Below are 26,181 nucleotides of genomic sequence, written 5' to 3' on the forward strand. Positions count from 1 at the left end.
TGTGCTCCTGTCATGGCATCTTTGGTTCCTGCAGTATGGTGTGGTATCCATTTACGGAGAAGTGGATTCAATGATACTCTTCTTATCAGAGGAATGGCCCCTTGTTCTTATGGATATGTGCCATTAATGAGCATTGATTCTTTAAGTGTTCATGATTGTGCTGTAGACCTTTAAAGGAGTTCACAAAATGAGGATTAGCTCAACTGCATGAAATATTTTTGGGGAGTTGGCAAGGTAACTAAACAGCTCCTTTTATTCATTTGTCTCCTCCAGTTTGTTGTGATTGAGTTCTATGCTTACAAGCTTGTTTCACATGTGCTGGAAACCCTGGAATTGAATTTTGAGATGCTTATTTCTTCCAGCAACACATCAGAAGTAGTTGCAGGTGTCCAGAATTTGAAAGAATTCATTGATGTCACAGAAGGTACTGGCCCAGTGTCACACTTGTAAAACCAGCCTATGATTTATTGTGTGCATGCACATGTTGGCCGCATAAGTGACATTGGTGGTTGCATTATTGGAGCAACTTTTCACACATGATGATGCTTACATCAGTTTCGTACATTGCCCATGTCCGTTATTCAAATGTTACAATGGCTACAATGTACCTTCAATTGAAAATAGGCTGTCTTCCAATAGCATTGTTCACATGTGTACACAGATAGCTGAAGAGAGGCATATTATGTATCATGTGTGAAACTCTCGCAGTGATTACATGCAAACACAACATTTCAGTGGTGAGATGGGAGCAGGGATCTGGGACTTTTCATCTCATCCCCACCCCCAAGGCCCAAACCTCTTCAGGTTAACATTTTTTTCCAGGCAATTATCAGATCCTGTCAAATTCCTGCTGTTGGGAGACCTCTCAGTCCTCCTGATGTTGGGTTGGAGATGAGGCTATCTTCAAGGGCTTCTTCCAGCAGGCTGCGGAGATCTTCATCCCACCCCAAGACACTTCTTTAGAAAAGGGATGGGAGAATCTGTGGGCCCTCTAGATGATGTTAGACTCTAGCTCCCATCAGCCCCAGCTAATGTGGCCAGTGGTCAGGGATGATGGAGTTGGAATCCAACAATATCTTGGAGGTACACAGGTTGGTCATGTTTAGGTTTGCCGGGAGGCAAGAACTCCTTCTTGCTGATAAGTCCACGTGAACGACAGTAAAAAAAAGTCTACATGGTGAGGCCTGGAGTGTATGTGAGCCCCATAGTGGAGCCTGCTTACATTTTCCCTTGCATGTCTTCAGTTTCACCTTCAATTTGAAAAACAACTTGCATGTAAAAAGAGGGAAGGGAGAGAAAAATGATTCTGAAGCTTACAAGCGTTCTTGTACCTTCTATGCCTGTGAAAGCAAAATACGATTGGGGTTTTGTTTTGTGAGTTGTGGTGTAGAAAGGATAAGACCAAAGAGGATGGTTGCTTGTCCCACAGGTGTTTGGATTTTCACCATCTTCACTGCCTGCTTGACATGTGTCAGCTACGTGCTCCACATCTTGGCCTGCTACAGGTATGGAGGATATACTTTATCTCTGTTTGTATCCTGTTCTGCAAGGGCTTCACACTCACAAGGGAAGTGGAAGAAAACAAATAGCACCTCTTCCTAGTAGGTTGAGTCCATGCGCAGCCAGGTCAGGTAGCATAAAGTCCAGGAAAATTCAAAGCAATTCTCTCTACCAAAGCAGGACCCTGGGCAGCTCCCGATATGTCTTGCTGGCTGAACTATGGAGGATGCTATCTAAGCCATCTCGTACTGCCAAGACCTATCTTGCACTTGGCCCTGCCTCCTTGAAGAGCTGGGTGTGCTGACTTAAAGGGCCTTTCTCCAGTTCTGCAGATGCGGACTTCTGTGCCTTGGAAGGAATGAGGATGTTAATGGGGTCTTACTCTCTAAGGCAGGCAGAAAAGCTTTGTCTTCAGACTGGGAGGACCCGGGGGGAGGTGCTGAGGGTCCTTCCCTTTAGTGGAGCAGCATTTATTTCCTCCCCATCTGTATGTTCCTTGGGGTTAGCATGAGGGAGTGGGTTCAAGGGTCAAGACAACATGTGACAATCAGTACCTCTGCTGGAGGCCTGAGGGACTCCAGATCTCTGGCCATCCCAGCAGCTTCTTGTTTACGGCCCAACCTTCTCCCAGTTACATGGCTGAACTGGACAATGTTAGCACCTGCAATTATGAGGCCCAGACACTTGCCCATGAAAAAGAATGAACGTGGAAATTTGGACACTATGAAGTGCATGAAGTGCAGTGAGACCACTGCTAGCATTTGCAACTTCTGAGAGGATGGGGAAGAGGTCTCCTCCTCATTGTCCTCTCTAGCATTTTTCTTTTGCTGCTGTCAGTCTCCTCTGGAAGGAGCCAGCTGTGAATCACCATTCTAGATTGATGAGAAGACCCCCCTCTGAATTATAGATATGTATTTATTTTATGTTAACTTCCATTTTTAATGTATTGATACATTTTGTAAACTGGTTTATTCCTCCTCCCCCTCCATTTTGCATTTTGACAATATGTGCATGTTTGCTGTAAGCTGCTATGGGCACAACTGACTGTAGAAACTCAACAATTTTTCTAGAAAACATATGAAGCGGCTGTGGGCTGGGCAGAAGGAATTCCTTCCTTTGGTGTTTGGCAAACTGTCATCTTCTCAAAGTGTGGTGAGTTCTCTGTTGACCTAGTCTCTTCGGCCTTCCCTTATTTTAAGTATTCTGCAAATACCTGAATCTCCCCTATGTCCCGCAGATATCCACTGTCAGTCCCTGAACATCGGCCCTTCATAGTCATCTGCAAAAGTGGCTGGGATTACAAGTTTAGAATGAATCAGTGTGTATGTGTGTCACTTTGAATTGTTAATGGTGAATTTTGGTCAATGGGACTATGAATGAAAAACACGCTTGCTCAACTTTTGAGACTGTTTTAGTTCTAGTTTGTGTTACTGTAATAGGAAATGAAAAATAAAAATATTAAAGAGGGCTTTCTTTCTACTAGGGAGTGGTAGCTATTGTTTTAGCATCTCAAAAGGGCACATACGGTTCTTTTCATCCTTATGTGGGTGCTGCTCAGTATTTTATGTTTGGTGTTTTTTTTGGATGAACACTTTTAGGCTGTGAACACACTAGTTGCCAGAGCAAAGTATTTCCGTTAACCACACCTGGAAGGGAACAGGTTGATCTACTGGTCAGTTGCAAAATGTCTTTAAAGCTGATTTTTTGTTTAAGAAAATGCACTCAAGTGGCTCCTAGCAGGTTTTACAGTAAAAAGGGGCAGGGTTTGACTAGCATGGTGTGCCCCCATTTTCAGAAGAGAGAGGTGGAGATACATTGAAAGCAGCACAACGGTGAGTGTGTTTCTATCCTAAGTATGGGTTTCTTTTTAATGGATTTTTACTGTACATTATAAATCGCTTAGGGATTATTTTTGCATTAAGCAATGCATAAGTGTAATAAATCTAATCTTTTCATAACATGCAATTTTGTGTCAATGGAATGACTGAATGAAATGGTTAAAATGCAAATCAATTCAAAATTATTTAATTAGCTGGCATCCCTAGTTGGCACCTGATGCTGTATAGCCTAAGGAAAACTATGAGGTACATTGTCATAAATCTGGTAGGGCACAGATTATTGGTAACTAGCACAATGCCTGTCAAGACATTGAGCTCTCCTTGCTCTTGGAGAAGGGTGGGCTTGTAATGACATGTCAGGAGTGGGGAGCAGATTTGATTCCTGTCATACCTGAATGCCCTCTACAGCACTTTGGAGAATAGAAGGCTCCTTGGTGTTCAGGCTGAATGATAGCTAGGGAAGAAATCTCATACCAAAAGTGAGAACATATAATCTAAGATACCATGTGGTGGTGATGGTGGCAAAGAAAGCTTCCTTCAACACTGCTGTGTCCTCATGTAGCAGTCTGGCAAAACTTTTCTGGGCAGTGAATGGGCTGGATCGATCCTTCGGTAAAGGAATGAGTCTTGAGCCCTTGGAAACCTCCTGTGACAAATTTGCCAGGCATTTTGAGGGCAAAGTCACCTACAATTGGGTTGAACTTGCCTCCACCTTTGATACAGATCAGATGGAGGTGCTGTCATGTTCCATTCTTTGGGACTGATTTCACTTGTTGAAGACAAGATGCTTGCAGTGGTCCAGTTTACCACCTGTAACCTTGACCCATCATAGCTTGCCAAAGCTACCTGGAAGGCACTGGTGGGGTTGGGTCAGGGAGTAATGAATGTGTTACTGAGGGGTGCTGCTGCTGCTGTTGGCCTTGAAGGAGGAGGTGGTACACCCTCTTCTTAAGAAGCCCTCCCTGGACCCAGAAGTGTGTGACAACGTTCACCTCATCGCTAATATACCCTTTGGGAGAAGGTACTTGGGAAGATGGTGGCTGGTCAGCTCCAGAGAAGCTTGAAGGAAGCCAATACTCTAGACCCATTTCAAACTGGGTTCAGACCTGCTTTTGGCACTGAAACAGCTTACGTTACCCTCATTGCTTATCTGTATCAGGAGGACAAGGGGAATGTGTGACCCTGTTCATTCTCCTTGATCTATCAGCAGCTTTTGATATTTGGTATTGGCTCTGTGGACTGGGAGTCAGAGGCACAGTCTTATGGTGGTTCCACTCATACCTATGGCTCCAATGCCAGAGAGTAGCTTTGGGGGACATCTGCTCAATCCCATGGCAATTGTACTGCATGATCCCATAAGAATCCATCTTGTCCCTCATACTATTTAACATCTATATGAAGCCATGGGGAGTGATCATCAGAGGATGATATTTTTTCCATCAGTATCAGGCGAAGCTCTCCACGTACTAAATCAGTGTTTGGGAGGCAGCAATGGGCTGGATAAGGGCCAATAAACCTAAGTTGAGTCCTGACAAGATGGAGATGCTGTGGACTGGTGATTCCGGAGTCCACAAATTGTGTGATTGGTGTCTTTTATATGGGGTTGCACTCCCCTGAAGGATCAGGTGCATATTCTGGAGGTACTCCTTGAATCCACTGGAGGCTCAAGTGGCCACAGTGGCACAGAGAGCCTACATCCAGTTCACTTGTTCCTAGACAGGATAGATTAGCCACAATAATCCATGCCCTAGTAACCTCTAGACCTGGCTACTGTAAGGTGTTCTATGTGGGACTCGTCTTGGAAGACAGCTCGGAGATTGCAGCTAGTGGAGAAAGCAGCTGCAAGGATGATGACTGCACAGGTGCTTAGGACCACATAACACGAGTCTTGAAAGATCTGTGCTGGCTGACTGCTTCATGCCAAGCCCAGTTCAAGATGCTGGTGTTGGCCTATATGGCCCTAAATGGTTAGGCCCCAGTTATTGGAAGGAATGCCTTCTCCTGTTGAGATCTGGTAGTGAGTCTCTTTTGGCCATACAGTTGCCAAATGAAGTCTGGATGGTCAGAACTCAATTGTGAAATGCTCTTCCCATGGTAATTAGGCTGGTGACGACACTGATGAGCTTTTATTTATTTATATCCCACCTTTCCTCCAAAGAAGCTGAAGGTGGTATACATGAGACACCCCCATTTTATCTTTACAACAACCCTGTGAGGTAGGTTAGGCTGAGAAATGGTGACTGGATGACTACACCACACTGGTGCCAGATGAAAATGTATCCTATTTGTGAGGCCTTCCGAACTTCAGTCTGTTTTAAGATAGTTATTGTGAGAGATTTTTATGTTGGTTGGGACCCACCCTGGGAACGTTCTACAATAAAGGGTGGGATATAAATCCCCAAACTAAATAAAATAAAATAACTCAATTTTGGGGTCAGTTTCGTGGCTGCATTTGAGTGTGATGGGATTTTGGGAGAATGAGATGGAATGTTGATAGCTAGTCCCAAATGTTAGTCTTTTATACTTGCTTACCACTGATTGCAATAGCTTCAGCAAAGAAGACGGCCTGTTGAAGAAGTTCCATTACAGATGCATGTCAGACTATGTGTATATTCTTATTTTCTGTTATATATGTGGGAGTCTGTTGTATATAAACTTCTCTCCATTTTTTATTTTAACATTAACAGGCAGCAATAGCAAGATACTCTGGTTGGCAAATTGCATACATGCTATGGGGTACGTGAAGATCTCTATTGTAGACTAATGGTTGGGGTTGCCCCTTTCTGTCCTTTTTAATCACTCATTTGTGCTTTCTTTTTCTAGGTTACCTGATCATCCACACTGTTCAGTGCCTCTTTGGGATGATGTTCATGTATGGTTTTGTTTTGCCTATCAAGAGCGGTCAGGGAATTCAGTTGGTTAAACATCTGGGAACTGGGATGTAAGTGCCCTACATTTTTGTATAGGATAGGATAGTGGTTGAGAAGGTACCTGTGAACTAGGACATTGTTCAGCCAAGCATTCACTAGGTGGTCTTAAGCAAGCCATTGGGTGATATACAATGTTAGTCCTGCTCATAATAGACCCATTAAAGTTGATCAGCATGACTAATTTAGGTTCATTAATTTCAATGGCTCTCCTCTGAGTTGGACTTGGTTGAATACAACCCATTATCTGTCAGCTTTGCCCACCCCCTCCAACATCATGGCTAAGCACCTGGGTTTTCCTGGCTTTGTTTCAACACTCGTAACTCAGGGGTTGCCAACATAGTACTCTCCAGACGTTGGACCACATCTCCCATCATTCCTGACCATTGGCCATACCGGCTGGGGCTGATGGAAGTTGGAGTACAACAATATCAGGTGGGCATCATGTTGGCTACCCTTGCTCTAACCACTACACCACACTGACTCTCAGATATATCTAGGAGCCCCACAGCTAGAACTGGGAACCTTTGAATTGCTATCCTTTATGGTGAGCTACTGGGGCTACATTATAATACGGACCTACCTTTCAGGGCAGTTTTAAAATTATAACAGGTGAAAATTACTAGAGAAATCATCACCGTTAGGCGGAGCCATTATTTGAAGAGGTGGGGGAGGATCCATTTCTCCCTCAGCACAGTGAAGTTATTCATGCATTGACTCTGCACCATCAGGAAAGCTAGGCATGACTGTACAAATGGCACGTAGTTATGCAAAAACAAACAAACAAAGGGGAGAACAGATGTTCATTGAGTTTTATCAAAGATGTAGAAAAAGAAGACACAGAAGTATCCTTTTACAAGCTGTGCTTATAATCCCAATGACTCTGATTTTGGGGTTACAGGGCTTCTGATCCCCACAGTCCAGACATTTACAGTTTCCCCCCTGCTCTGGGGTGCTTCTAATTGGCTAGCTCCTAGTGCTACCCAATCATGGCTCTTACGCTTTCAAGTGGAATTGCAACTGACTTTTCACACTATTGGAAATACAGTAGGGCCCTGCTTATACGGTGGGTTAGGGACCAGGCCCCCACCGTAAAGCGGAACCCATTGACTTTAATGGGTCGCGTCGTGCAAAAATGATGCGAAAATACCACAAAACTGCAAAATCGGCTTCAAAACGGGGAATTTCCCGATTGAAAGCCGCCGCATCAGCGGAACGCAGGAAAGTGGAATGCCGTAAAGCGGGGCCCTACTGTATTGTCCTCTTTCTGTGCATACATCCTGGTACGTTGCATCCATGCCAGTGGGTGTGACATAGCTGCTGTGGGTGGGCCCATTCACTATATAACCTTTGTGGTGGGCTTCATTTCATGACCCCTCTTGATTGTTTTCAAACAATCTTCTAATTATTGCTGACACTTTCCTACCTTTATTGCTGTTGTTTTCATGCATTCTTTCAATGGATTCCCTAACAAAGGAATGGGGAACCTCTGCCCCTCCAGATGTTGTCGGACTCCCAACTCCCATCAGCCCTAGCTAACATGGCCTATGGCCAGGGATGATGGGAGTTGGCATCCAACAACACCTGGAGGGCCACAGGTACAAGTGCTATGGCCCTATACTACACTAATGCTATTCCCCCCCCCCAAAAAAACTGGTGTAAATAATGTCTCCCCTTGCAATACCTCTCAGGAGGAGCCAGGCCAAACTGGTGTCAAGGGCAGAGAGCACCTGTGGAAGATACAAAGGGCTAAGGCAGGACCTGGAACATCTAGAGGACTGAGTCAAGGGTGGGGAGGACGCAGCATTACCCCTGCTCCGGTGTCAGATTCTGGGGCTGCAATTGAACAATTCTACCATTTTAACTGCAAATTGCTTTAATTTGTGTTCACTGCATTATGAGCTGTTATGACTGACATGTAGTCTATAGATGAGGACAGAAGGTGGCCATTCACTTATTTGAGGGGGGGTAGAGAGAAATGTGCTCAGGACCACAACTTGGGGAGTGGGGGTGCTAGAGCTGCTCTCTGTGCATGGTGACCCCAGTGTTGTAAGAGAAGCTGGTGTCCCTTCATCTGCATGGCCTCCTACACCCCACTGCTAAAATTGTGACATAAGAGTGTGAGAAAGAAACCGATTCCAGGAGCTGGCTTTTTTAATAGTGGGCTTTTCAACAAAACGCTACAGTGTTGAGCACTCCAGTTCATGGTTTCAGCCAGCAAGCTAAGCCCTCCTTCAGGATACTCCATTCCACTACCCCCTAGCAGTTTTCTACCTCCCCAGGCACTATTTCATGCTTACTGAGCATGCTCAGTCCTCATTGGGCTGTTTTGTGTGCCCCCTGCCACAACTGTTTTCCTTTTACAATTTTGTACTACTGTAAAACTTGTGGTTTCTCCAAGCATCCCAACACCTCCCTCTTTTGTTTGTGTGGTGCTGTTTTGGCTGCATAAGTTGGGCAATAGAAGGAATGGTACCCGTCTGAACTTTTGACCCAGTTCAGTTCTACTCCCTTTAGTAGTGTTATAGTCTTTAAAAACTATTAACTTCTCCTTACCTTTTCTGCCTCAGCCTCACACTTGCCATTGTCATAGGACTTATGCAGCTGCAGATTGTGATAGCTACCAGATTCTTTCTTCAGCAGAAGATTTTACCAAATGACAAGGAAAAGCCTTTGGCTCTTGATAACAGGTCAGTGCCAGGAAGTTGGATTGCCCGTCCCCCCTCTCCGAAGAGCTCTTCCACCAAGGGTTCCAGAACAGTGGTCTGTTGACTGGAGCTTGGAAAAGTTACTTTTTTGAACTACAACTCCCATCAGCCCACTCTAGTGGCCATGCTGGCTGGGGCTGATGGGAGTTGTAATTTTAAAAAGTAACTTTCCCAAGCTCTGCCATGGACTACCAGTGGTCCACAAGCTTCATTCAGGTGGCCTGAGGCATATCTGTGGATTTGTAGTTGAAGACAGGAGACGGCACATCCATTGCATTAAATGTTTGTATTGATATTTAACTGTAGTTGAATTGCTCCTTTCATTTCTTTCTTTTTTTTGTATTGCAATTTTAACTCTATGGAATACAATAAACAGAATATATAAGAAATAAAAGGAACAATTAAATACAATCAAAAATCATACAGCATCTAGCACAGCACATTGCAATTGCTACAACACGCAGAAAAATCATTAAGTGGTCTGCCAAGACCCTCAGCAAGTTTCAAGTGCTCCATGAAAAAAAAGTTTGGGAACTACTGGGCTAGACCTTTTGCATAACAGGCTGCTTTCCCCAACACTGCATCTTTCCTTTAAAAAAATGGTCCTGCTGATGAATTTCATGCAGGTGCTAAAGGAATTGGAGCTGTGCTAGAAAAAAGTTGGCATTCCTACCAGGAAGAGATATACTTCCCATTCTTCAATTCCATAATCAAGATTTTGCTGTAGTGGGAACTGTATGAAACGTTTGCTGCTTCTATCAGGTGGAAGAAAAAGGTAACCATAACCAAGCAAGCCAAGCAAGCAGACCAGTCGGAGCTAGTGAGGACTTTATTGTCTGTCTTGAACAAGAATCCAACAGCAACAGGAAAACCCTGACTCCACGCAGAAACTGCTGCGTCTTGCGTCATCTAATGGTTATGCCTTATAATGACACTATCCTCACTAGGGGAGTCTACAGAAGAGGAGGAAGGGCTAGAAAAGTTTCAAAAGACACACAGTCATGTGGTTTGCTCTTGATTACCAAACCTGGTTTTAGTCAGAAGTCTGAAAACTAGAAACAGTTTGATTCTGCTTAAAGCTACCACAATCACACTTGATCCTGTCTCTTTAAGTGTGTACATCACTGTGAAGCTCTCCTATGGCTATCTTTTATTTCTAGGAAAGTGTTCCACAATTTCAACTACTTCTTATTCTTCTACAATGTGATGTTGGGCCTGAGCGCCTGTCTCTTCCGTCTGTTGTGCAGTGTCATTGTAGGAGCCTGGCTGATTGCTCGGATAGACAGGACAATTATGCCCAAAGGCTATGAAGCTGCTGACATGGGTAAGGCCTGGGCTGCTCTCTGGAGACTTTAGGCTGGAAGGTTCTCAAGTATTCCTGACTTAAAAAAACAAGCAAGCTAGCAAGTAAACTAAAAAGCAGGGTGGGAGTACAAAGCCCACAAGTAGGGCTTCATGCTTTCATCAGCTTAGTAGATATATTGGTCAACCTAAGCTTTAATTGATTAATGAGTGAGGACTAATTTTAAGCACTCGGGCTCAAGTTAAGAGTACACCATATGCTCCAATGGTACCTATTAACCAGGGACAGTCCCAGTTTTCTGCATCTGTCCCAGGGTAAATCACTGTCCTTAGGCTTGTTCACATGTTACACAATACAGGTGCAAGCTGCCTGCACACATACACAAGTCTTTATGTGAAAAAGTGTACATGTTGATTTATACAGCCCAACTATTGTGTACACCAGGACACAGATCACTAGTTGAATATTACATGTGAATACTGTACATGTATACAGCTCAATTGTTGTTTACAGCACTATTCGTCAGCCTTTGGTCTCCAAGTGCATTTGGACTACAACTCCCATCATCCTTGGCCATCTGAGCTGGCCATGGTTGGTGGGAGTTGTAGTCTGACAACATCTGGAGACCCAAGGTTGAAGAACAGTTGTTTACACAGGTACACAGATTGCACACTCACTGAATGCATTTTTCCCTTTTTTAAGATGTCTTATTAAAATGTTGTTATATGAATTGCTTCCCATAAGGCATCCTGAAGTGATTTACAATACAATGGAAACTTGCACAGAATAACTGCATATATAAAAACAGTTAAAACATTTGCCAATATAAAAACAAACAAATCACAATTTAAAACAACAATCGCAACAACATGTATAAAAAAAGTTCATATCTGATACAGATACCAACAGAGATAAAATGCCATCAGTGAAAGTTGGTAGAGTTGTCATTCTTTAGGGAACTGGCCCTCCCCTGGTCTCTAGCAGTGGAATCTCTGAATATGTGTGTATATGGTGAGATGCTGCTTGTCTTTAGTGCACATACGTGGGGACAGGTGCTGTGTACTGAGGCTACTAGTTCACACATTGCAACTGCTGAAGTTGACATGCTTTCCCAGTATATCTTTAACCCAGTAATAAGGAACCTGTGACTTTCTAGATGTGGTTGACTCCACCTCTCATCAGCTCCAGCTATCATGTTCAATGGTCAGGAGGAGTGATGTGAATTGTAGCTCAATAACATCTGGATGGTTTGGCCATAGGTTCCCCATGCCTTGTTTGGCCCAAAGGTGGAGGGAAATTCATGGCTTTTAAGTTAGCAGAGGGTAAGTCTTTCAGGGAAAATGAGGGCAGCAGATGGAACACTGAACATCCAGCAACATGTCCTGATGTGTGGGACTTGACCTTTGGCACAGGGATATATAAGACGGTGTGTGAGTATATATATATAAAGACAGTTTTGAAAGCAACAAACAGAACTAGAGAGAGAGAGAGAGAGAGCGGGAGGGGGAGGGAGAGAGAGAGATGAGGTTGGGCTTTGAAAGCATCCTTGAGTGCTGCTTAGAGAGCTGGTGTGGAAAGTAATGGACTTTGACTGTCTATTGGAATGCTTAAGATGTGCCTTCACCTATGTTCATTAGAGATGTATGAATCTGTCACTTTCAGTTTTCTTAGTTTCTCATTTTTTCCAATCTTAAATTCAGACCCGAACCAAATTTCTCCCTCATGATTTTACTGCAGGATTTAGGACATGGATTGGGATGCTCTTTATGGACCACTGTCACACAAATCCCACCCTTGTCTGCTTTTGCCACCTTCTTGTGGTCAAAACCAGGGAGAGACAACAGCAGAGAACCACCAACTACCATCACTTCAGCAATGTCACAATAACAGGTAGACCCTACTCCTGGGGCTGATACATAATGAATGTTGACATTTATAAGTCATTCTTATTGTTTTAGGATGCCAGTAGGAAGTGTCAGACAAGTCTGACGCTAGTGAATCTCAAAGCTAGACAAGCACCATTAGTAAAAGGTGCTATCTACGCCTCGTTCCTTGCTGCCACTTCTCTCATGGATGGCTTCCTCGTTGCTCATCTGCTGTGCCCACTGGCCTGTGTGTGTTGTTGTTTAATGCCAGATCGGTACACAATAAGACCACTCTCATCCATGATTTGATTGTGGATGAAGGTACCGATTTGGTGTGCATTACTGAGACCTGGGCAGGTGAGCTGGAAGGAGTTGATCAGACCCAGCTTTGCCCACCTGGATACTCGGTACAACACCAGCACAGGCTGCAGGGACAGGGGGGAGGAATTGCTGTGGTTTACAGAACTTCCATCTCTGTCACCAGGAAACCACTCTTGTCTTGGAGCTGGCTGTGAGGGCCTGCACCTGGTGTCAGGCCAAGGAGACAGTGAACTAGGGTTGCTGCTGGTGTTCTGTCCACCCTGCTGTCCGGCAGCTTCTCTGACTGAGCTGGCGGAGGCCGTCTCGGCTGTGGTGTTGGAGGAGCCCAGAATGATAGTGCTGGGTGATTTCAATGTCCATGCTGAGGCTGCCTCTAGTGTTCTGGCTTGGGACTCCATGGCCTCCATGATGACCATGGGGTTGTCTCAAGTTGTCACTGGCCAGATGCATAGGGCAGGGCATACACTTGACCTGGTTTTTGCTCCAGATGGAGGAAGGGGTGGTCTGGAGATGGGGGGGTGGATGTCACCCCATTGTCATGGTCAGACCACTTCCTGGTGAAGTTTAGACTTATGGCTCCGATCCCTGCAGGGGTGGTGGATAGATTAAGATGGTCTGCCCCCGGAGCCTAATGGAATCCACTGGATTCCTGAATGCCCTGGGGGAGTTCCCATTAGATAGAGCAGGTGACCCTGTTGAAGCCCTTGTCATGCTGTGGAACAGTGAGGCACGTTGGGCTCTTGACACGGTTGCCCCCAAGTGCCCTCTCCAGCATTGTGGAGCCTGGTCTGCACCTTGGTACACCAGTGAGCTAAGGGCAATGAAACAGGCTGGACGACGACTAGAGTGCAAGTGGTGAAAGATGTGCTGTGAGGCTGATTGGGTACGAGTAAAACATCATAACCGTGCCTACTGTGTGGTGGTGAGGGCAGCAAAGAAGGCCCACTTCTCTGCCTCCACCGCATCCTCAAGTAGCCGTCCAGTGGAGTTTTTCCATATTGTCAGGAGTCTGTTGACATCAACTCCAGGCAATGGAGTTTTAGACCCTTTGGAGGCCCACTGTGAATTGTTTGCAAGGCACTTTGAGGGTAAAGTTGCTCGCCTCCGTAGCAGTCTTGATGCCCCCTCTACATCTACTGTAGTCCCCAATGAGGTGTCCAGTGCAATGTCTGCTGCAACTTCTTGGGAACGGTTTCAGTTGGTGTGGCCTGATGACGTAGACAAGGTGCTTGTGATGATGCAGCCAGCAATGTGTCAACCCTTGCCCTTCTTGGCTTATTAAAGCTTGCCGAGGGGGTTTGACCGAGTGGATCCAGGGTGTGGTCAATGCATCATTGCAGGAGGGAGTGGTTCCAGATGCCTTGAAAGAGGCAGTGATCCGACCACTCCTGAAAAAGCCCACCTTGGACCCACTGCTTTGTGACAACTACCGACCGGTTGCAAATACCCCCTTTTTAGGGAAGGTGATTGAGAGGGTTGTGGCGCAGCAATTGCAAGTACTCTTGGATGAAACAGATTATCTTGACCCATCCCAGTCTGGGTTCAGGCCTGGTTATGGGACTGAATCAGCCTTGGTCACCCTGATGGATGACCTTTATCGGGAGAAGGACAGGGGGAGTGCGACCCTGTTATTCTTACTTGATCTCTCAGCGGCTGTTGATGCCATTGACCATGGTATCCTTCTGGGCCAACTTGGTGAGATGGGTATAGGAGGAACTGTTTTACAGTGGTTCCGATCCTATCTCCAAAGTCGCTCTCAGAGAATAGCATTGGGTGACTGTCTTCTGGCCCCCTGGCAGTTGTGCTGTGGGGTGTGCAGGGTATCATCTTGTCCCCCATGCTGTTTAACATCTATATGAAGCCCTTGGGAGCAGTCATCAGGAGATTTGGGGCAAGGTGTCAGCAGTATGCTGACAATACCCAGCTCTATTTCTCCATAACATTTGAATCAGGAGACGCTGTGCAAGCCCTGGACTGCTGCCTGGACTCGGTGGTGGTCTGGATGAGGGCCAGTAGTCTGAATCCTAGCAAGACGGAGGCGCTGTGGGTTGGTGGTTCCCGAGTTCGGGTAATTGGTCAGTTGCCTGCTTTGGATGGGGTCGTACTCCCTCTGAAAGAGCAGGTCTGTAGTCTGGGAGTGCTCCTGGATCCATCTTTGTCACTAGAGGCCTAGGTGACCTCCGTGGCTAGAAGTGCCTTTTATCAGCTTCGGCTGATAAGACAGCTGTGGCTGTTTCTGGACCTGGATAGCCTGACCACTGTTGTCCATGCACTGATAACCTCCAGGCTGGATTACTGTAATGCGCTCTATGTGGGGCTGCCCTTGAGGTTGGTCCGGAAGCTGCAGCTGGTGCAAAATGCAGCGGTGAGACTGCTCACTGGGGCAGGGTATCACCAACATGTCACCCTGCTGCTGAAATAATTGCACTGGCTGCCCATTTGCTACCGGGCCAAGTTCAAGGTTCTAATTTTGGTGTACAAAGCCCTATACAGCTCGGGACTAGGATACCTGAAAGACCATTTTACCCCTTATATACCCAGTCGATCACTGCACTCTGCAGGTGAGGGCCTGCTGCAGATACCATCTTATCAGGAGGTTCGTTCTGCACAATATAGGAAATGGACCTTTAGTGTGGCAGCACCTACCTGTGGAATTCCCTCCCTTTGAATATTAGGCAGGCACCATCTCTGCTATTTTTTCGGCGCCTTTTGAAGACTTTCCTCTTTCACAAGCCTTTTAAGTTGAGACCTATCCCAGTCTGCATCTGCGTTAGAATTGCTTTTAATATGTTTTCTTTAATAATATGTTTTTAACCCTTTTTTAAAAAAAAGATGTTTTTAAAGCTTTTTTAAAAAATGTTTTTAACGTTGTTTTGTTTTAATGTATTTTAAGGTCTTTTATGATAAGTGTTTTTAGTGTTTCTGTTTGCTGCCCTGGGCTCCTGCTGGGAGGAAGGGCGGGATATAAATCAAATAGTAAATAAATAAATAAATAATAAAAGGATTACATTTCATCCACTTTTCTGCTCTGTACTGGTAAATATTGACACTACCAAGATATGTCCCATTTATACAATGTTCAGGTTAGGAAATACTGCATTCCCACAAGTGTGTAGATGTGAGGGAATGCTTGGATCATCCCACAAGTGGACCCAGCAGGGAGAGTGTTTCAAGTGGCAACCACTTATGCGTGGTTGTCTGTTCCACGTACTGTCTGCGTCTTCAAGGGGAATGGATTTGGGCCTTGTTGATAATGTAGTCCAACGTAGTCTAACATGTAGTCTAACACTGAAACTTTGTTTTATTTTAGATTTTAGGGTTTCAATCAAAGCCAGGACAAGATGGCTGCTGTTGTATACTCTTCTAAATAACCCCAACCTCTCAACATTCAGGAAGCCAAAATGATGGTATTCTTCTATGGATGTGCCATCAATTTTTATTTTTTGTTTTTGCCTGACTAGTTCTACAGATGGAATGAAACAAACAAAACTCACTGAGACTGCATTACCATATCCTTCATATGCAGCTACTTAACACTGCATCGGACCATTGGTCTATCAAACCAAGTCTACTGTGACTGGCTGCAGCTCTTTCTAGTTCTGCCACTGATACCCTCTTAACTGGAGAGGCTGGAGATTGAATCTGGAACCTTCTGCTTGCCAAGTACAAGCTCTGCCATTGGGCTCTAACCATTCCTCCCCTGAACTTTGGCTCATAAAGCACATGGTCTGGAGAACTGCTATCCCAGATGTCTTTATGCACATATGATGATGAAGGTATCTGAATAGTACCTGTTGTAGTTTGGCTGGCTGGCTGGTTTCATCTTGCTTCTTCTGTATTCCTCAGTACATTTCTGTTATTTTTTTTATAGGGCTCCAGTGAAGCCCTCCTCCGGGTGGTTTTTGGCATAGATCAATCTTAACTGTTGGAGTTGTAGACAAAATACCTCTGAAATGTTCATCCTCCCCCAGTGAAAAATGTGCCACAGCTGTGTTGTCAGAAATGACATGATATCACTATATACATGCAGGTGATGTCACAATACACCCTGATGAGATCACAATTACTGTCTCCATCCATCAAATGTGCCATACTTCAGCAAACCAGATACCCATATCTGTTGGAAATTCATCAGAATGAAAGCCCTTATGACTGCTGGTGAAATGTTGCAATTCAAAATGAGTTTGTAGAAATGTTTGAACATTGCAACAATACTTGTGTGCAAATAAATATTGGTTGTTTAAATATGACAGAAAGTAAAAAGACACTATTTTATTAGTACAGTAGGGCCCCACTCATACGGCAGGTTAGGTTCCAGACCCCCGCCAGAAAGCGAAAAACCGCCAAAAAGTGGAATCAGCTGTAGCATGGGGGTCTGGAACCTAACCCACTGATTGCACCAGAGGAGGAGAAGATCAGATCTTCCCCTCCTCGGGCGCGATCAGCTCAAGCGGGAGTCTGATCATGCCAGAAGGGGAGAAGATCAGCTGTAGCACACTACAGCTGATCTTCCCCTCCTCCGATGTGATCAGCTAGAGTGCGGGAGTCTTACCACCCCCTAGGAGGAGGAGATCAGCTGGAGCATGCTATAGCTGATCTCCCCCTCCTCGGGTGTGATCAGCTGGAGTGTGGGGAGGACCAGCCCCCCCACCAGCTGATTGCCCTGCTGGTGCCATATTAGTGGAAAGCCAAAAGGGGGCCCCCGAGAAGTGGGGCCCCAGTGTAGCAGTTGCATTACTACTACTCCTATTACTACAGCAACTATTACAGTGGTAATCCACATTCTCTGTAGCACAGGAGTACAGAGAAAAGAACAAAAGACATGATGAATGGTCATTATTCTAGAGACGGGAAATTTCAGGCCTGGGGGCCAAATGCTGCCCTTCTGGCTCTTGGAACTCTTCCCAAGGCACACCCCTCATTGGTTATGCTTTGTACCCTGAATGGTTTTGCCAGGCTGGAGTGTGTACTCAAACTCTGATAATGCTTCTTATTTGTCTGGATGAAGAATTAGAGAGGGTATGTATAGAACCTGGCCTATGGTACAAAGGTAATATTTACCTTTGTTGCTCTACATGCTTTTGTCTGTGGTCCTGTTCATCATTGTCAGGTGAAAGGGTGACCACAAGGAAATGCAGTGCTAGGGTTGAAAAAGCTTCCTCCCCCCTTCATTATTCAAAAGGACATGTTGTGATCTACATGCACTTCCATTTATGGTGGTGGTAATAATCTGTTATTAGACAGTGGGGAGGAGAGCCTGGCTGGGAGGCCAGAGTCTGTGAGTTCAAATCCCTGCTCGTGTCTCCTGGGTCTCAGGGGCCAGCTAAAGATCACCCCCGCAGTGAGTGGCTCAGGGGTTACGTGCCCTGCCACCTGTGCAGCCGTGGGCAAGCTGCATAGTCCCAAGGAGCCCAGTTGCCCCCCAGCTGGCAGTTGCAGACAAGGAAGGGGCTGGTTTGTGCAGCTGTGGCAAGCTGAGCAGGCCCTAGCCAGCTGGGGAGGACTAGCCTCAAAGGAAGGCAATGGTAAACCCCCTCTGAATACCGCCTACCATGAAAACCCTATTCACAGGGTTGCCATAAGTCGGGATCCACTTGAAGGCAGTCCATTTCCATTTCAGACACACAGAGAGAAAAAATCCCCTACGACTAGGGCACACCCATTTTCACTCTCCAAGATTCCATCTGCCCTTTGTCTAATGGAAGCTCATAGCAGGAGTAGATCTGCTTACTGGCAGCCTTATCACATCTTGGGCTGCATTCCAGTGTGGATGCATTATTGCATTAAGTTTTCCTGGTTATAATGCTAGCACTTCTGTCCTAGTTTCTAAGAATTGTCTCTGGGAACACAAGCAATTGGGAATGAACCTTCCACGAAGGACCAAACAGTGTCACATAGAGTTCTGAGTAACTCTGCCCCTCCCCCAGCAAAAAAGTAGCTACTGGATGCTGTAATCAGGAGCGGAAGAAATGCAGGTGGGGAGAGGGGGTTAACCCTTTCCTTGCTGCCAATTCTAACTCTCTAAATGGTCCATCTAAGCTGCTGTTTCCCTGAAGGAAAAAGACATGAGGATTTGTATCTTTCCTTTCTGTGGGTAGGAAAATTTCCAAACCAGCGATTTGCATTGGCGTGTATATGACCCCCAAAAGCAGGGTGGGAAACTTGTAGCCCACCAATGTTACTGGACTCCAACTCCCATCATTCCCCTGACAATTGGCCATGCTGATGGGAGTTGGAGTCCCCCAACCTTTGGGGGCCTTTGGGTTCTCCACCCCACCCTAAAGTCTTGATTTCAGCTCATCTAAGTTGCTGCATTAGCGTGCACAGGTGCTCCTCAAGAAGATATTGGCCAGAGTGATGCAGTGGGCCCTGCTGAACTGCTTATTACAATGTTATAGGAATCACAATGAGAATTGTGATTTATGATTGCACCTTTAATTTCAAGCCAAGCAGCCTGTGAATCCAGGCTGCGGTTCTTGAACTGCTTAGTTCTCAGAGTTTTGAAAGCCTGTAGGGTTGCAATCTTAGGCAAACTTATCTGTAAGGGAGTAAGTTCCAGTGAATTTAATGGGACTTCTGAGGAAATGTGCATAGGAACAAGGCTGTTAGGAGATCTGGGATTGAGGCCTTATGCCTCAGTGTGGTATCTGTTGCCTGCTTGTAATGGCTATTAAAGCTGCAATCCTAGATACTTACTTGGTGGTAGATATTTACTTGAGAGTAAACACCATTGAATTTGCTTCTGACTAAGCAATGATAGGATTAGGCTGCATGGCTGCACATTTACTTGATAGGAAGCTCCACTGAACTCAGTCAGTTTGAGTTAACAGTGCCTTCACCTCTATACAATGGATGCAAAGTGCAGCACTGCAATATCAGCAGTAGAGAGCAAGAGGAAAAAACTGGGTTCCCAGAGAGAAACTCTTTAGTCACACAATTACTCCAGCCTCTTTCTCAAGAAGAGGCACAGATCTCCACCATCCCTTGTTTGACAAGGTGGGACATTTCTGATTGCTTTGTTGAGCTGCCACTCAAGCATGGTCTGCCTTTTGATGATATCATCACAAGTATATAAAGAAGAGGTCTCTAAGATAGTTTGGTAAGTGGGTCTTGGGTGGTTTTTGGTAAGTTAATGGTCCTGCTTTGTATTTTGGGTTCCTTAAATAGTGCTATGTGTGTTTTGTAATTCTGCAATAGAAAAAACTAGGTTATTTTAATTGCATACTAGTTCAAAGCTGGGTGGACTGGCTGCTAAAACAGTGTTAATTCTGTAGAAGCTAGCCTTTCCCACCCTGGGGCTGGATGGCTTGGGGAAGGAAGGCATTACTAATGTGTTGCTTCCTCTATGTGCACTATATTAAATATTGCCAGCACTTACATGGTTCAGCCTTGAGACTGTGGAAATTGGCTTTCCATTTCTCCCATATCACTTTCTCTGCAGTAGTTAACAGGTGATAATGTTTCCCCATTCCAAGAAAATCCTTGTCTGTTATCTTCTGCAGATCAATCTGCTCTTAAATGGCACAGCTACAGAAACTGGTTGAAAAGTTGGCTATCCTACTAGACACTGGGCAGAGAGGCAGTTTTACTAGTTCCTTTACCAGGGCCCCCCTCAAACCTGAAGTGGGCTCTGTACTCTACCCATTTTGCTTGTTTGTGATTTTTGATGCTGATCCTGAATAAATTTATTGCCCAATTGTGGGCTTTAGAGTCTCTCCCCCCCCCCCATGGACCAACATGGCTACTTTTACTAATTTTCTACACTGCTTCTGGCAAGCATGTACCTCACAGTACAATTGCCAGGAATCTTTGAGTGCCCCCTAAGTGTATTCTTGGAGGAACTACAGCAAATCCGAGGTTTGCTTCTGCGTTAATGTGTGAAATGGCTTTTAAAAAGAAATATGCTAAGCGTTGAGTGCTTTGCCTTTTGGAGGCAAATTGAAACCTCTTTGGGGCAGGCCTTCTAAAATACTGTTTGTACTCATATTCTGAGTAGGTATTTAATACCTGTAGGCTGCCTTGGCTTTAATTCAAGCATGGAATAAAAATTCAATAAATGACTACAAGGAACTGCTGTTTCTTACTCTGATCCTAATTTCTACTGGACATAGTAATAACCACTAAAACAGGATAGGGAATCTCGGGCCCAGGGGCCGAATGCAGCCCTCCAAACTTCTCTCTCTGGCCCTCAAAATTCTTCAACAGGCCACACCCCCTATCAGCTCTGCCCTCTGATAACATCTCTTGCTTTCCTGGATGGAAGTTGGAGAGTTGTGTGTCAGTGGGCGTGCAAGTGTGTGTGTATAGCAACTAGCCTGATGTAGAAAGGTAAAATGTACAATTATTGCTGCACCCACTTTTGTGTCTGGCCCTGCCTACCATTGGCATGTGGCCCTCGAGCTGAAAAAGAGTCTCAGCCCCTGGAAATAAAAATATTTACATACATGCAGAGCAACAAAGCTGTGGGAAGGCTGCTTGCCTAGGTCGTGAGGCTACCCAACCTGATGCCTTCTGATCTAGAATGACCCTAGAGGCACCTTGTTTATCAAAAGTGGGAAAGATGGCTGAGAAAGATGTGTTTAGATGGCTGGTTCCCAGTTGCAGGTTTATTTCTCAGGAGCAGCACCCCAGTTGTTACTACATCTAGCAAAGCTCAACCTGGCCAGTTTGTTCTTCAGAAATCTGAGAGGAAACAAGTCTTGTTCTAGTTGGAGTGGTTGCTGTTTTGGGAGTAAATTAAAGGGGGCTGCTGAAGTTCTTGGATTTCTTGCAAGCTTTATGGGTATGCATGGTATAGATCTTTTCTCTGATTCAAGAACCCCAGCTAAGAGGCAATTGGTAATGTTAGCCACACCTATTCTCAGGGCTATCCAGTTACCACCATGGCATCGGAAAAAGAAGACATGGCAATAGCTGCTACTGCTTCTGATTCTAAAAACAACGAAGAGCAACAGGTGAGCATATCTAGGTGATGCTATTTTCCTGGGCTAAACCCCTGATGATGTCACAAGTCAAGCTCCAAAGCAGACTTTCCATTCAAATGAACAATGCAGTACAGATGGCTGTCCTTCCTGTGCCTTGAGGGGACTTTTGCCTTTCCTCAGCAGACAGGAGTGGCAACAGCAGCAGAGCACAGAAGAGGAAGGCCAGAGGTTGCTAGATTCTGCCATCACCAGGTCTGTTGGTTCTCCCACATGCCCCAGTCTTTGTTGCCTTTGGCACGTCTGCTGTAGCAGACAGCTTATGAACACAAACCAGTCTGGGTAATTCTTGCAAGCTGAACATGTCCTCATGGCATTGTGGAGAATAAAATTAATGCTGCCCTGAGTTTCCTGGTAAGAAGGCACAGGATAGAAATGTGATCATTTTTTTCTTGCCAGCTTAGTAACTCTTGTTATAAGTTAGAGGTACTAGCAGCTTGATCTGTTCGATGTCTTGTCAAGGTAGCCTTGCGACAGTGGAGGGGCAGGTGGGGTGGCAAACATCTATAAGAGGGATGGGGGAACCTGTGGCCTTCCAGTTGTTCCTAGACTCCAGCTCCCATCATCCCTGGCTGTTGGCCATGTTGGCTGGGGGATGATGGGAGTTGGAGTCCAGTGAAATCTGATGGGCCTTGGGTTCCCCATCCCTGATCTATACAGTTTGGTTCCTTAAACTTAAAGCCATGCACTCCAAAATCTAGCTGGTCACCTGCATATTAGGAAAGGCGTTGGCCAAAGATGGTGAGCCCTGGCCTAGCACTGCTGATGCTGGTTGTCTTGTCTGCTGCCTGTTGTTCTGCTTCTAGAACTTGGTGAGCAGAGTGGCCTCTGTGTCTCTCAGTGCTGCCTGTGAGATGGTCTCGACCACCTACTCTTCGATCAAAGAGAGCATTCCAGTCTTCAGATCCATCTGTGATGTGGCTGAGACCGGGGTGAGGACAATTGCTTCGGCTGCTGTCAGTGGTGTGCAGCCTCTTCTCAGCAAGCCCCAGAGTGAGTTGTGATTTTCCTGTGCATGTATGTGTAGCTCTTGAAATGAGCATTGCCCTCCTGTCCACTTAACTTGGTAGTGTTTGCAGGTCCCACAGAAAGAAAAAGGGGGAAAGTAGCTTGTAAATATCTTATGATCATGTGAACCTTTACATTTTGATGCAGAACAATATTAAACAGTCAATGAAATGCCACAAAGTAAACATCTATCAGTGTTGGTAGAAATGTCCAAAATAATACTACGTTAAACACAGCTATTTAATATCCATTTTAAAAATTCCAGCAGCAGACATACAGGACAGTCAAAGCCTGGACAAAGTGGAGGAGAAGGAATCAGTAGCTCAAGAGCCAGCTGATCAGGTAGCCACTCTTAAAACTTGAACTTGTTCCTATTACGGGTTTGGCTGTCTTTGATTACTGAGTCTTTGATTACTTAGATGACTGGGGGCAAAGGGCTTAACAGAAGCACATAAGTGGTCTTTGATGGCTGGAAATCTCTCGTGGTACCCTTCAGCTAGTGCAGGAATGGACATCTGGGAGCCCAGTAACTTCTGGAGGGCCACAGCTCCCCTGAACCCTGACCGTTGGCCATGTTGGCTGGTGGTGATGTGTGTTGGAATCCAGCAATGTCTGGAGGCCCCCAGCTACCCCACCCTAGAGCCAGTGGGGAGGGATCGTCAAATTGGAGGTAGAGTGCTGTGTAAGCTGGACTGAAATCAGCGGTAGTCTTTACACCGCTGTAGGGATCTGATGTACAATCTTGTCTGTGTCTCTCTGCATAGCTCTGTCTGCATGCTATGTTTACAAATGAACACCATTCAATCTCCAATGTACTCTCTGCCAAAGAGCTAAACCCTGTAGTGCCATCCTTGGACATCTTGTTGCTCAGAGGTAGGGAACATGCAACTCAGTCAAATGTGCCTTCAGTGAACTGTGATGGTGAGGAGGAAAAATCTATTTGTTGCTGTTGTTATGTGCCGTCAAGTTGATCACGACTTATGGCGACCCTATGAATTGGAGACCTCCAATAGCATCTGTCATAAATCACCCTGTTCAGATCTTGTAAGTTCAGGTCTGTGGCTTCCTTTATGGAATCAATCCATCTCTTGTTTGGCCTTCCTCTTTTTCTACTCCCTTCTGTTTTTCCCAACATTATTGTCTTTTCTAGTGAATCATGTCTTCTCATTATGTGTTCAAAGTATGATAACCTCAGTTTCATCATTTTAGCTTCTCATGATAGTTCTGGTTTAATTTGTTCTAATGCCCAATTATTTGTCTTGTTCGCAGTCCATGGTATGCGCAAAGCTCTCCTCCATCACCACATTTCAAATGAGTTGATTTTTCTCTTACGCGCTTTTTTCATTGTCCAACTTTCACATCCATACATAGAGATCGGGAATACCATGGTCTGAATGATCCTGACTTTAGTGTTCAGTGATATATCTTTGCATTTGAGGACCTTTTCTAGTTCTCTCACAGCTGCCCTCCCTAGTCCTAGCCTTCTTCTGATTTCCTGACTATTGTCTCCATTTTGGTTAATGACTGTGCCAAGGTCATTGATAATCCTTGACAAGTTCAATATCCTCATTGTTGACTTTAAAGTTACATAAAACGTCTGTTGTCATTACTTTGGTCTTCTTGACGTTCAGCTGTAGTCCTGCTTTTGTGCTTTCCTCTTTAATTTTGGAGAAATCTAACTGGAAAGACATCTTCATGCTGGAAATGTGTATTGTGTTGATATAAGCGGCTTCTGAGCTTGTCTATCCCGAAGTTCCCACAGGCAGGATGTGAGTTGGAAGTGGCTTTTGTCAGTCACTGATATGCTGTGTCTAACAAGAACATCTGAATCTCTTCAGCTCTCACTTGAACAGGGCAGTTGTAGACACTGCAGCTTGTTCAGCATATCACTGTCCAGGGCACTGAAGCACTGCCCTCTAGGAATACTAGAATCCTGCTCAATCTCTCCCACCCTATCCCTTAGCTGCCGAGACTTTTCCTGGCATTACTCCTACCTCGAAACCTCTCTGCATGTGATAGTAGAGCTAACCAGGGACAGCTGAGACTTCCCAGGAATCTTGTACCTTTCTATAGAATCTTGTTCAAGAACCCATGTATTGTATGCAGACAGCCCTGGGTCCAATTGCTGACAGCGTCGAAGTATCTCTTGGCAGCTGGGCTTGGAAGGAGAGTGTCGTATAAATGGTTAGGTGATTCAAATCATGCATCCTCTATAAACTCGCATTAGGTGGCCTGTAATAGGCCACAATCTCCAGGGTGCAATGGGGGGACGTCTGGCATAATGGAGATATTGGCCTGCTTTGCTGGATAGCTGTAAGTATGATTGAACATTTGGAGTACTCCATTTACTAGATTAAGAAGTATTGCAGGCAAACCTAGCTTGTGAACTCCAAATTGAGCAAAAGGTTCTCCATGTGTTGGGGTTCAAAAATATAAAGGCCTATCTAAGGTTAGCAGATAAGGATACTGAAAGCTTTAAGAACCATCTTCTTGCAACAGGACTGTTTGGAACCTGGGCAACATAGTAAAACTGCTGTTCTCTGTCTGTTTCCCTCTAGGTGACTCCAGATCTTAAGGAGCCAGCATCATCTACACAGACAGCTACAACAGAAGCGGTTTGCCAAACAGTTGCCGAAGTGAAGGAAACGGTGTCTGGCATGGTGGACCTAGACAAAGAGGTTGTCCAAGGGAGTGCTGAGATGACTAAAATGGCAGTCACCAGTGACAGGACTACTGTGATGAGATCCAGCATAGGGCAGATGGCCTCCAGTGTTGTTGACGCTGTAATTGGGAAGTCTGAAGAGATGGTTGACCATTACCTCCCAATGACGGATGAGGAGCTAGGTTAGTAAACTCTTGTCCATTATTTCTGTCTCTCTCTCCCCCCCCCACCTGTACCCAGTGGCCTATACTATGTTCATGCATGTTCATAAGTGTTATCTAGGCTATTTGAAGCAGTTTTTGCAACACCAAGGGGGATGGGCTGAACCGTCAACACATATGTCTATTGCATGTGAGTTGTACACAATGTGAAAACTAAAATCCACCCCCCAGGAAATCCAAGTTCTATATTAAAACTGAATTGAGCAAATGTGTGCATTGTTCGGTGACTTCCTGCTGCTCTGCTATTTTACTTAATTCTGGTAAAGCCAGAATTATGGGGGGGGGATTCAGTGATGGGAAAAGGAGGAGGGGGTGATAGTAGAACTGCCCCCCACCACTGGTGGTGCAATCCCTTGTAGGATCTGAAGGATGTGCTGCATAATTTCTGGTGGCCTGTTCTGAAGCGTGTTACTTCTTCCTTCCAGCTACTATTGCAATTTCTCTGGAGGTGTTGGAGGTCTCTTCAGTTGAGAAGCAGAGGCAGCCGCAGAGTTACTACGTGCGCCTGGGTTCCCTCTCCACCAAAGTTCGCCAGAGGGCCTACTTGCATGGCCTGGGCAAATTGCGGCATACCAAACAGACCATGGAGGAAGCTCTGTCCCAGCTTCAGCAAGCAATAGACCTGGTATAAGAACTTCTCTATGCCTGCCGTAGTGATTGCTCTAGGCCAGCTTTCGACAACCTGGTGCCCTCCAGCTGCTTTAGACTGTAACTGCCATCAGATCCAGTTGGCACAGCCATATGATGGGGAGGCTCATGGGGAGTATGGCTGTGCTGGCTAGGCCTGATGGGAGTTGTAGTCCAAAAGAGGGGACCAGGTTGGTGAAGGCTGCTCTAGATCTATCAA

At 45.4% G+C, this 26,181-nt stretch overlaps 1 protein-coding gene across 10 annotated transcripts in view; it reads left to right on the plus strand.

The window, feature by feature from the left end:
• Positions 1-26,181, plus strand: part of LOC133388306 (stimulated by retinoic acid gene 6 protein-like) — a 47,811-nt gene that overhangs the window by 18,247 nt on the left and 3,383 nt on the right. For 2 of the 10 annotated variants that reach the window (XM_061634297.1, XM_061634289.1), the window contains 10 exons: positions 274-424; positions 1,430-1,505; positions 2,571-2,652; positions 6,026-6,074; positions 6,162-6,279; positions 8,836-8,955; positions 10,134-10,297; positions 12,014-12,166; positions 15,773-16,238; positions 21,327-21,412. In XM_061634297.1, the coding sequence (XP_061490281.1) occupies positions 274-424; positions 1,430-1,505; positions 2,571-2,652; positions 6,026-6,074; positions 6,162-6,279; positions 8,836-8,955; positions 10,134-10,297; positions 12,014-12,166; positions 15,773-15,867 (1,008 nt within the window). In that variant the 3' untranslated portion in view covers positions 15,868-16,238; positions 21,327-21,412. Of the gene's footprint in view, positions 1-273; positions 425-1,429; positions 1,506-2,570; positions 2,653-6,025; positions 6,075-6,161; positions 6,280-8,835; positions 8,956-10,133; positions 10,298-12,013; positions 12,167-15,772; positions 16,239-16,360; positions 16,368-19,392; positions 19,587-21,326; positions 21,417-21,566; positions 21,639-22,249; positions 22,437-22,716; positions 22,794-25,009; positions 25,296-25,759; positions 25,960-26,181 lie in introns of those variants that run through there. The other 8 variants (XM_061634308.1, XM_061634322.1, XM_061634305.1 and 5 more) reach the window with 7 other exon arrangements.

Source organism: Rhineura floridana, chromosome 1, assembly GCF_030035675.1.
Source record: "Rhineura floridana isolate rRhiFlo1 chromosome 1, rRhiFlo1.hap2, whole genome shotgun sequence".
In the NCBI taxonomy this organism is placed as follows: Eukaryota; Metazoa; Chordata; class Lepidosauria; order Squamata; family Rhineuridae; genus Rhineura; species Rhineura floridana.